Below are 12,289 nucleotides of genomic sequence, written 5' to 3' on the forward strand. Positions count from 1 at the left end.
GCTCTGTTGCCTGCAGCAATTTCTACTAAAGTTGCTTTATAGTTTCTGAAAATGTCTCTCACACTTCTCCTGAAAATTGACTTTGAAATTTCAATCTTGCAGAGACCTAGGTGAATAGCCAACCTCTGACTGACAGCTTTCCTGAAAGCAAGAGCCTTATTTAGTGCCTTTTAATATAGCCCAGCTGAACTCAGAGATAAAATGCACACGCATTGACTTCCACAACTCTATGTGAGGAAAAGCTTCTGCTTTTGTTCAAGGGGGTTTTTTTCCCATTTTTATCCAATCCATTTAGTATAAGAGGCCACAGGAAACAGAATATCAGTCCTTCAAGTAAGACTAAACTTGTTATTTGCTGTAACACCTAAATTACATTTATAGGCAGTGGAGGGAGTTAGATATGGCAACCTGAGAAAAGGAACCTACATTTGGGAAAGTCAGTGCAAACAGGATTCATCCCACTGCAGCTGATTGGGGTTTTCCCAATGGTTTCAGCAACAGAAGGGGCTAGGATTCTGAAGCACCTACAGGGAAGTGATACCCAGGACCTCCACGGCCACAGCAACCCAGGACCAGAGCCATTTAGAGAGGGTCACAGCTGCTGTAAGGTGACCTGAGAGGCTGCTCTCAGCACCAAAGAGCTATAGGTCACCCTGAAAAGTGTTTCCCTGTGAGGTGAGACAATAATTTGTCTTCATCACAAACCATCATTCTCAAATGGACATACAGGCCAAGGTGTGCTCTTCCTCATGTCTCCTAGCTCCCTGAACTGCAGAGTACACTAAACCCTACTTCCCAAAAAACAGGAGAAGCTTGGGGGGTTTTGCTCACTGCTCAGAGAATGAGCCCTGGACAAGGAAGAATTAGAGTTATGCACCTGTGCAAGTTTTTCCTATGTGAAACCATAAATGTGGGAGGAAAAGAGGAAAACTATAAACACTTTCTACCCTGAGAGAAAGGGAACATTGTGGTATATAGCAATATACTGTGAGAAGATAGGTAATGCTGAAACTGGAAATGGGCTCAAAGAAAGATAAAATATTCACTCTAGTAATCCCGTGTTTTATTTTGCTGTGTTTTGAATTCATGACATCAGAATTTTGCCTCCATAAACAGCTGTAAGTGGTTTGTTTTGCCTGTCATTAGTATTACTAATACTAATAATTAAACAGTCTGGTTGCTTGGTTGGTTTGTTTCAAAATACTTAAATAAATGGGGTTTTGAGGTCCCATTTAATGGTAAATTATTCAAACACTAGTTAATTTTACTAAATAACAACAACTGCAGGAACAAAACTTTCTCTGTTTGCTTTGTTTTTCTAAATATTTTCCCCAAAGTCACAGATATTCAGAGTATCCCATAGTGCGACGTTTTATTAAAAAAACTAAACCATCCTCCCAGTGTCATTTTCATTAAGAAGTCCAACAGAGTTATTGAATGTGACTTAATAATTAATCCAGCAGTGGTGTAAGAATCCTGCACCTCTGTGGAGGAGTCACAATGTGCTTTTGAAAATTAATAGCTCAGCTAAAGGAAACTGTGTAGGAATAGCACATGTGTGGGCAGAACATGAGAAGCAATCGAGCATTATTGCTGCTGGCTGAACTCTGTCTCCTGTGTTTTACTCACACGTTGTCTCCATGATGCTCACAGCAGGGCCCTCCAGCTCCTGAAGCTGTGTGTGAACACTGATTTTATATTTGGTTCCAGGCATCAGCTCAAAGAAACAATGTCTAGGTGTCCCTCCACCAAGATTTACTTCTTGCTTTTTTCCATCTGGAATTAGAAAAGAAACCATAAAAACCCTTTTTGAATACTGTTTTATTGAATAATGTAATTTAGATCATAAATAAAAAGGGCCCGTGACAGCATATGAAGGGTAAGAGTTGATATAAGTTAATAAACTACATGCTGCCTTACTTTTGGAAAATGACCTCTGTGCAGAGGTCTCTAACATTTCATTCTTCATACTAAGTAGGAGCTGAGGAATGTGTCAAACATCTTCAGGAAAAAAGATTAATCTTGCCCCATGCACTGAAGGCAATAAAAATCACTAACACTGTCATGAATGGGCTTTGGATCTAGTCCTAAATTATCAGAGTCTTGAGGAATTGTTGCATTATGTAATTCTATGGCATCCTTTGTCTATGCCTCTGGTGCTCAGCATCTGTAATGTTTGGTCACAGCAAAAGAGACTGAACTAGACATCATATTCCAGCTCTCACTAGTAAACACTTTGCAAGATGGTTAAGGAATAGCATTTGCAGGGTTCCAAAACTGTTTCTGCTAAATTCTGAATTGGAAAATACTTTGACAATAGAAAAAGGCTGGGTACTGGAAATAGCATAAGGCAAGTTTTAATAACAAGAAAACTTTATCACATATTGAAATCTGCAGCAGGAAGAAGTGAAATACAAGCAACTGATCTCACATTTCACAGAGTATATTAAAAAAAGTGACAAGCAGTCACTCAGTGCTTATCAGGTGTTACATTAGTATAAAAATATTTGATCACTGCCTGAACCGGACACATACTCAACTTGACAATCAAATCCCACACAAGACAGATATTAATAAGAAACTTTTGTTTACACTCTAGATTGTTCTGCTCACATTTAGGTGCTTTCAGCTCAGCTAAAAATCTGGCAGTTTTCTATGAAGAAAGTAGAATGTTGGCTAGCTCCCAGATGACAGGGATGTCTGTGCTGTCTTGTGTGAGCCAAAGATCTCTGCTGTCTGAATAGCTTGTCTGTATTTCAGGGCTTCAAATAAACCTTATCACCATCCACCTGCCATTCTACAGAAAGGTCAGTACATTTTTTGCCACGAGATCTGTGTTATTGTTCATGATACCTTTAACACGGCCCATTAAGTGTTACTAACTGCACTTCTCTCAAGTTATCCAAGGTTTTGATTTGCTGCCAAGTCAGAAGAGCACTGATGTCTGCTTGGGATAAGAAAGTTGGTCTGCACAAATAGTGACCTCCCCATAATGTCTTCTGGCTACACCTGAGAATCAGTGAGGCTGAGGAGGCTGGAATTTACCCTCTACATGCACAGTACTAAAAGCATCTAGACACCTTGTATGACTGCATAAAATGGTGTCATGTTTATCCATATGAGTAACATTACTACTGTAAGCTACAACGAAGCATCAACAGAACCTGAACAAACAAAACTGGACACGGGGGCATGGTCTGGATTCATTCAGTGCTTCTCTACCCTTCTGCCCACTTCTCCTGTCTATCCTAATCCTACAGAGTTACTGCTGGTGATATATTTACAAACTTTGATGTATTCTGTTCATCTTTATCCATATTCTGTTCCTCACAGCAGTGAAAAACTCAGGTAATCACCTTTCTTCTACTGACAGATGAAAGTCCCTTATATAAACAGCACAAGTTATCAATGTGTTTGACATAAAAGGACAGGGATTGTGAAACTGTCAGCTGTACACACCTCTCTTCTGTCCATCATTTCCAGTATTCCAGGAGCCAGTCTACAGGTCTAACTGCATACAATTGCTGTGCAATTCAGTGCTCTGGACTGAGCTGTAGCTGCACATCAAATCATTTAGTAACTTACCCTCTAGTGACTCTAAGACTACCCTGTAAGCAGTAGCGTGTCTGTGGAGCTGCCACTGAGCACACAGACTTGTCATGCGGACTTGGTAGGAATCCAAATTCGTCACACCCAGATCCACTGAAAATTAAATATAAAAAATGAGTTTTATACCTCTAATAAGACATATAAGAAAAAAAATGACAAAATAATTACAGTGAAACCAGTGCCAATTCATTTTTAACAAATAATGTCCATAGCTGCTTAAAAAGTCAAGAAAATCTAAATGAAGAATTTTAAAAAGCAGTGAGCCTTAAAAACAAAAGTTTAGAACTTTAGGCAATTTACTTAAAACTAAATTAGGAACACTGCTCAAAAGTTCAGTTATTACAAATAAGTATAAAGGTATCCCAAAACCAGCAGAATTTGTGTCAAAATCTAATTTAAAATTGAGCTTTAGCTATATAAAGAGCAAATAATCTTCTATATGAAGCTAGAAAAAAATACACTAAATAGACTTTCCATTAAGGAAATTTACATCTCTTACTAGGCAATACATTTTTGGCTAATAAATAATATCTGCTTTATGATTCCTGTCTTGCTAATGTGCAGCAGATCACTTTAAAGCCTGGTATAGTCTCATAGAAAGAGAGACTTTCATTTCAGGAAAACAGTTTGCACATGACTGAGAAAGCCTTCCACAGGAAAATTTATTCAGGGAGCTGCAGGAAGCCATAATGGTAAGGAAAACCAGCCTGTAGAGATCTGAACAGATGAAATCATCATTCTTACAGGTTTTGGCCACGCCTGTTAGGGCATCACTGAAGCCTGTTGAGTATGAAGCAAATACTTTAACACTGTACTCCGTTCCACTGAAGAGATTTAGAATGAGAATGGTGTTAATATCATCCCCTACAAAGGTCTCCAGTGCAGGACCAGGAGCTGCAAAAAATGAAATAAATTAGAAAATAATTTGTTCATCCACTAAATTAGAAAAACTTACATGCGTTCCTAAAGATACTGCTATTGTTTGCCTTTTTCCTTTTTTTTTTCTTTTTTTTTTAACCATACACAAATACAAAGACATTCTCCTCAATCCTTGCATGGATAGAAGACACAACAAACACACTTGGGAAATTCAGCAGTGGGATTCATTAAGGCAGAGCTAGACACTGGCATCTGTTAAGACCCTTTTGTTCTGCTTCAGTGACTTACTACTGCTCTAAAGAGGCAGCCAAATATCTCCCCAGTTTGGTTGTGTGCCAGGACCAACAGGGGAGACAGTAGATGCCAGCCAGCACTGCAGTCCCTCAGGGCTTCTTATACAACAGCATCCTTTAATACTGTGCAAAAATGATAATGAAAATAGAAAAGAATGAAACTTTCCCAAATCAGAATAGCAAACAGCTCCTTCATCACCTGCCCTGGTTGTTCTGGATACACTTCAGAAACCAGGCAGCAGTATTGTCTTTGGACAGTACTTTAGTCCCTTAATAGTCACACATCTGTGGTTTGCTGCCAATAGAGGACCCTGTTTTTTGAAAGAAATTTGAAGGATTCTGCATGTCTTGTCTAGCTGCAATGTACAATGTGGGCAAAGGATGCAGCACAAACAAAATGGACAATGAATAAACTGTCAAGTGTCTGAGAAGAAATTAAAACCTTTTATTGTGAGGGGAAGGAAGTTGAAGAACAGGAGAACACAGAAGAGAGGAACAGGAAAAAAGAAAATATAGTCCCTGAAACAGAGTCATGATATAATGAAAAAACAGACTGAAAGAGCTGAGATTAATCAGCCTTTGGATAGGAAGTCTAAGTGGAAATCTACTGCTGCCTACACCTACCTTATGCAAGGGGGTAGAGAAGATACAGACAGAATGGCTTCAGAGGCAAACAGGAAAATGTAGGAGAAAAAAGGCAAATTTTGCAAAATGGGAAATATTTATTATATATTCACAGAGACACTTCCAGTGACAGTAGTCAAAAACCAGGAGAGATGCTTAGAGCAGTTTTAAAATCTCCATCCTTGGAGACATTATAAATTCAGCTGGCCAGAGTCCACTGAAACCTATTCCAAGCTGGCCCTGTTTTGTTCAGGGATGTGGACCAGATGATCTCCAGAGATCCTCTCCAAACTGCATCATTCTATGACTATGAAACTTCCATTTCAAAAATGAGACACCAACATTAATGACATTTTCAAGGCCATAACTGCAACTGATAGACTTAAGAACAAAATTGAGCAAAAAATAACATTCAGTCAGAAGTGACCACAAAAAAATCAGTTTAAAAACTCACTGTTGACAGGTTTGTAGACAACTCTGTAACCCATTGTTGCTGAAGGTGGGGCATCCCAGCTGATACGCAATCTGTTGTACCACTCATCTGAGACACGCAAGTTCCTAGGAGCAGACAGGGGCACTGAAAAGAAACCAAACTGGGCTTTTACAAGGTTATCTCATACAAGCTTATACAGAAAAATCAAAATATGCAAAGAAAAAGAGCCTGATACCCAGTACACTCAGATTCACAGGTGATGACAGAGCTCTTAATCAAATTCATCCTTTGTGGATTAACCACAAACTCTAATCAACACACAATGAATTTTTGAATTAATTCCAAAATTTGTCCCTACATTTCTTCTTTTAAAACATCTTACTTTTGTTTCCTAAAAATGTAGGGTAATTTAGAGATAATTGTACATTGTATAGTTTCTTCCAATTGAAGTGCACTAAAGTTTTTAATGTATAAATTGTTCTCTTTTGAACACTTAATCCTGTAGAATGGAATCAAAGGAATTACTTACAAGTGATTTAAGTCCCTGCATAAATAGCACTTCAATTAAGACACATTATGTAAATTAGGAGAACAATTCAATAAAATTATACTATCATGACTACAAGTGCACAATGAAAGGATTTTTTAAAATACACAGTGGAGAGAAAGCTCAAGCTACAGCTGAGTAATCTTTTGGTACTTGGTCAGAACTCTGGAGATAATGCAATCACTTTTATAAAAAGTTCACCAGCATTTCTAATGACCCTTAGAAAGTAATGATCTCACACAAAAGCAAATCTAACAGTACAATGGTCGGTTTGATACCATCTCAGCAGGCTTTGTTTACTTTTTTTCTGTATTAGTTGGCTTGCCCTTGGTGGGCTACTTATCAAGCATTTACCAGCATTATTACTGAACAAGTTTCTGCAAACTCAGAGTATTTGAATATAAAATACAGCTTGTCTGTTAGAAGAAACCCATTGTTTATAAATCAATCAACTGCGATTAATTTAAAGTTCAAGTCATGTAAGTCATGCAAAATAAGCCCACATTTATACTAAAATATATTCCTACAGCCAAGAAAAAAAAGGCCACGAAGAGTAAGTCTTTATTCATGCATATCCTGACCAAAGACAGGCGGAAAGTTTGTACTTACATGTTTTTCCAGGAGCTGAGACACTGACTCCTTCCCCATCAGCATAGACGGGGGTTATGGTAACTTTGTATTCTGTATCAGGCAGCAGAGGGTGAAGGAGCAGAGTGTTCTGTCTGCCGGGCACCATTACCTGGAGGGTCAGAAAAAGCAGAAAAAATCATGCTCGATAACAAGACACAAACCACTTTATCTTACATAGTCTCTGACAACACATTCTGCTAATATTGCCCTATAGCTTGCATCAAATATTATTGATGCTCTACAGTAAAATAAAATCACTGCATTATCTACCCTTTAAATAGATCTACCATTTTACCAAAACAAAATAAAGGAAATGTTCCTATAGGATGACACTGTTTCATATTAAACCTATGAGCCACTACAGGTCCATAAACCACTGGTACACTTTGGATCATAAATACCTAAACTAATTTGCTGTATAGCCAAAATACATCCTCTTGATGTATTTATTCTGAACATATTTAGATTTTCTGAAGCTTGGTAATAAAGGCTGATTGTTTTGTTCTTTAGAGACCAAAAATCCTCCTTCCCTGGGAGGAAGGAAAATCAGGTTATGAGATCTGGAAGCATTGAACTGAGCAAGCAGAAATAAAACATGTTTGTCTTGTCTGCATCTAGTCTGGAGACAGGCAAATGAAGGCAGCTATTTAGGAGAGGAACTAGGATGACATCCCACAAATACCACAGGATCCCAAACTGCCATGAAACATGGAAGATCTGCAAGAGGAACCCAACCAGGCAACCTGGTAGTAGAGCAGCTGTAGAAATTCCTCTGGGCAGTTTTTGGTTCTAGAGTACGTTTCAGCCTGCTGAACTAAGCACGGTGGAAGATTTCCCTACAAGCAGCTAGTTCTAAAACCCTTCAACAGATTATTGTATTTTAGCCAGAGCCTCAACAACCAGAATCACAATAGTGGTGGCAGGAGTGCCAAGCAAGGCCTTGCAATGGCTTACCTTGCCAGTAAAATTTAATCCCAGAGAGCCTCCAAGTCTGTATGGAAGCCACTTACATCACATGGTATAGGCATGGTAACAAAGAGAACCTAGTCCTATATTTCCTGTGCACAGATCTGTGCTCTGAAGTGATGCTGTTGGAAGCAAGTCCCAAGGTCCAGCATCACATTTTGGACATTCCCTGGCTCATGTCCATTGTGTGAATCTATCACCTGAGCCAGCAACTACACATAGTTGGCAAGAAGTTGAGAGAAGCATAAGCCCCTTAAACTCACAGGGGAAAGCAGAAAGGAAGTCTATGAAAGCATTTTGTTGTTTCAGAGAAGACTGATGCCTGTGATGATGGCAAAGCTTTGACCATATGCCCCAGAAAAGTCTCACCAGTTTAACACTCCAGGATACATTCAAAGTACTTCTAGTTTTGGCAAGTGATAAAAAGAAGGAAATTTATCTAGTGCACCGAGGTGTTGAGACTTGTCAAAGTGCTTCATTCTTTGATCAAAACTGAACTTAAACCATTAATAAATGTTCTTGAAAGATTTCCACGTTCCTCTTCTGTACATATGCATTCAAAACACACAAACTAAGTTTCTGGAAAAATCCAACGAATTTTTTGAGATTTTTAGGATATTGGATGCAAGCATTGAGAACTCTCTCCTCTCCACATGTGCATAATCTCCCACAGCAGTGAGAAACATTTTTGGCTTTAAAGAAGAGAAAAAATTTGATCTTTCCAGTATGTACAGCACACCCAAGAACACACATGCAATTTAGAGCTTGACCCTTCTGTATTCGATTACATTTTCAAGTCCCTGATTTTCAGCCAATTGCATCAAGAATTATAAAGCTTATTAATATTTTTATGGAAAGGGAGGAGTAACTGAAAATTATATCACTGAAATCAGAGCCAAAAAACATAAGCACTCACCACAGAACTGTCACGCTATAGTACATGTAAGCCCAAATTCCACAAAACTTTTGGGTTCTGCCTAAAAAATGTACTAAAGCATATAAACACTCCTCTAAAATTGAACATCTGTGTTGTTTTATTGACATCTGCTGTGCACCTATCAGGTGCTTGAAGTCACATGATAAAATACACTTTGATTAAAATGTGCCTAATTCTAAGTATAATCTTACATAATTCCTTTTTCAGTAAAATATTTATGAATGTGATTAATTTCAAAGATGAAATGTGGTTAATCTGTTCACTGAATTGTGACCAAAGATAATAAGGCTTGAAAATGTGCTTAAAATGAAATAATTTATAAGAATAGAGCCAAGATACCTACTTAATCATACAGTTTTATAATTAAATTTAATGAACTTTTGAATCAGCTCTAATATCCTTCTGATAGCCACGATTTTAATACCTTTCCTACACTTTTAATTTAATTTTGACAAAATAGTCATCGAATACTAATACAAATGACATTTATACCATCCAACTCAACTGGAGCGCTGAAACAGTAAATCTGGGATCTGAATTTCAGAACATCTGGGTTATTCTCAGAAGAACAGTACAATTTGTGCCATTATACTGTGCAAGTTTTCCACTTTATTATATAGTATACTAACATATAATTGAGGTAAGTTCATGCAGCATGTTTCCTAGTCCAAAAGGACACCACTACACTGAAAACTCATTTTCAGGTCTTGGTTGAAATAGGTGGTTAAAAAGTGCATTTCCAGCAGGGTCTCATAAAAGATGAATAAAACTGAAATGGACAAAGATAGATTCATATTTTTCTAGAAAAAATATATTCAACTGCTTTTAATATTTTTATTGAAATATCCTGATATAAGGCTAAAAATGTCAGCTGCTAAACATCAAAAAGAATAACCATACTTTTGATATAACTGCCCTGTGAAAAGAAGTGACTCAGTGGCAGACACAGAGGAAGAATGATAAGGAATATTTTTGCATTCTGAGTTATTTACTAAGGAAATAACCTTGAAATATACAGCTTAATCTTTTAAATGTACCTACATGGAGCCATCCCAAAACTTTATAACAGATTTCGTGGAAACCAAGCACTACAATACTAAGTTTTCCCCAATTTAAAACTAATTTTTAAAAAAGGCACTTAGCCTAGCTGAATTCTTAAAGTATCTCAAAAATTGTGAAATGTTAAAATGATGGAGCTCAGGCTTCTTTTTTACGGGGGAGGGTGTGTGTTTTGGTTTGTTTCCTATATGCTCAAGAGAGTACATCAGTACTCTTCATTCTTGCAAATATTTTCCAAAATATGAATGACCAGATATTTTCTGTGTAGGATGACTTTAATCCTGATCATCACATGGCATTGACAAATATCAAATATTCTCAGGCACTTAGATTAAAAAGTGTTGTCCTTATTATGACATGTTTGGATTAATGAGAAGTGTGAAAACTCTGCATTTGAATTTAATTTCATTGATGGAGCATAACATGAAGAGAGAGGAGAGAGGAGAGAGGAGAGAGGAGAGAGGAGAGAGGAGAGAGGAGAGAGGAGAGAGGAGAGAGGAGAGAGGAGAGAGGAGAGAGGAGAGAGGAGAGAGGAGAGAGGAGAGAGGAGAGAGGAGAGAGGAGAGAGGAGAGAGGAGAGAGGAGAGAGGAGAGAGGAGAGAGGAGAGAGGAGAGAGGAGAGAGGAGAGAGGAGAGAGGAGAGAGGAGAGAGGAGAGAGGAGAGAGGAGAGGTAAAATTTTTGAAGGAAAACAAAAAGTGCTTAAGACTGTCTGGTACAAACATTTAAGTGTCATTAAAATGCAATCTCAGGATAGAAAAAAATCTAGGAGTAAAAAATAAAATTAAAAAACGCAACTTGGATGAATTTAAAAAATACAGGAAAAAAAGGACAGCCAGCTCCTCTTTTAACTGTGAACTCATTAAACATCTGTGTGACTGGGCCTTGATCCTACATTTGACTGCTGTTGCCTGCAGTGCAGCAGGTTCTGTACAATTAGAACTTTGAAGTTCAAGCTGTCAGTAATATCAAACACAGATCCTTTACTAATTGCAACAAAATTGTCATTTAAGAAGATATTATGATTTAGCAATTAACAAACAAGCTTATGAAGCCAATAACAAAACCCATACAGACCATTCTCACTGCTTCCTCAGCATGATCACCTTCTGCATTGAGATAGGTCACTCTGAACTGCTGAACACTGTAGTCAGAAATGTCCCACGTCACCCTCAGACTTGAGGTTGTTTCATCATCTATAACAAGGTTTCTGACTCCTGTTCGAAAAACTAAATCCAGAAATACTTAATTAATATTTTCTCACTTATATTTTTAGATTTAATATATTTTTTTATATTGTGCTGATTATCACCAAATAGCTGCAAGTTGTGGTTGCTCTGAAGATCCACAGTGGGGAAAAACCGGTCATATTTGGGCTTAATAATATAAAAACTTGTAAGCACTTACAAAAACAATAGTTATCCTATACTCATATTAACATATAATATCCCATCTACTTTGTTTATCTTACTCAGATTATGGAGCATTAAAACGATTTAAGATAGCATGCTACAGAAGAGAAATAATCCTGAGATGTCATTCCCTAGAAGTCAATTGTCTCATCAGTGGGAAAAGAAAGACAACACTCAAAATGAAACAAAATACTGAAAGCGTCCAAGCTCACATTTATAAAGGAAAAGAGAAATAATTCTAGGTGAATTTTCAATATTAGTCTCTGGATGGCTAAGTAACACCACTGGTATCACTCAGAGTCCCTACCCTGTGTAAGGGGCTGGCTCCTCATCCATGCATGGCCTGTGCAGGAGGTTGGCCACACACAGGGGGTGCAGAGCAGCACAGTGTGACCCTTTCAGCAGTGATGTCCCTTCCCTCCAGGAACATCAGCTCCTCAGCAGCATCACAGCTCTGCCCCCAGCCCTGGAGGTGCCTGTGGGGAGCCTCAGTGCTTTGCACTCAGCACTTAGCCTGGTGGCATTGCTCTGCTTACCTGCTGTGGGGGGCTCAGAGGTGGTGGCACTGGTGGTGGTCACTCTGGTGGGTACTGTGGTGGCATTTGCAGCTGAAAAACAGGACTTGGCTCACTAACAGCTCAGCAAAACATGGAAGTCACAGTATTGTTCTTGTATGTCTAACTCTGACAATGAAACTATGTGCTCACACCTACTAGTGTCCCACACACTTCAGACATTTCAGAGACTACAAGGGAATTATTCATTTACTTTACTTTATGCACATATATTTGCAAGACTAGCACTTAGATCTGCAGATAAGACATAATCATAAACTGTATAATCAAATAAGAATGCATGTATTTTCACAGATTTCTGGCTGAACTATGCACAAGAGACTTCT

General features: G+C 38.1%; 1 protein-coding gene across 5 annotated transcripts in view; it reads right to left on the minus strand.

Moving 5' to 3' along the window:
* Positions 1–12,289, minus strand: part of COL14A1 (collagen type XIV alpha 1 chain) — a 116,008-nt gene that overhangs the window by 47,741 nt on the left and 55,978 nt on the right. For all 5 annotated transcript variants that reach the window (XM_063419056.1, XM_063418818.1, XM_063418971.1 and 2 more), the window contains exons 18-24: positions 11,925–11,996; positions 11,054–11,205; positions 6,995–7,124; positions 5,860–5,982; positions 4,354–4,503; positions 3,586–3,702; positions 1,630–1,776 (exon numbers count right to left, since the gene is read on the minus strand). In XM_063419056.1, the coding sequence (XP_063275126.1) occupies positions 1,630–1,776; positions 3,586–3,702; positions 4,354–4,503; positions 5,860–5,982; positions 6,995–7,124; positions 11,054–11,205; positions 11,925–11,996 (891 nt within the window). The remainder of the gene's footprint in view (positions 1–1,629; positions 1,777–3,585; positions 3,703–4,353; positions 4,504–5,859; positions 5,983–6,994; positions 7,125–11,053; positions 11,206–11,924; positions 11,997–12,289) is intronic.

Source organism: Prinia subflava, chromosome 1, assembly GCF_021018805.1.
Source record: "Prinia subflava isolate CZ2003 ecotype Zambia chromosome 1, Cam_Psub_1.2, whole genome shotgun sequence".
NCBI classification, from domain to species: domain Eukaryota; kingdom Metazoa; phylum Chordata; class Aves; order Passeriformes; family Cisticolidae; genus Prinia; species Prinia subflava.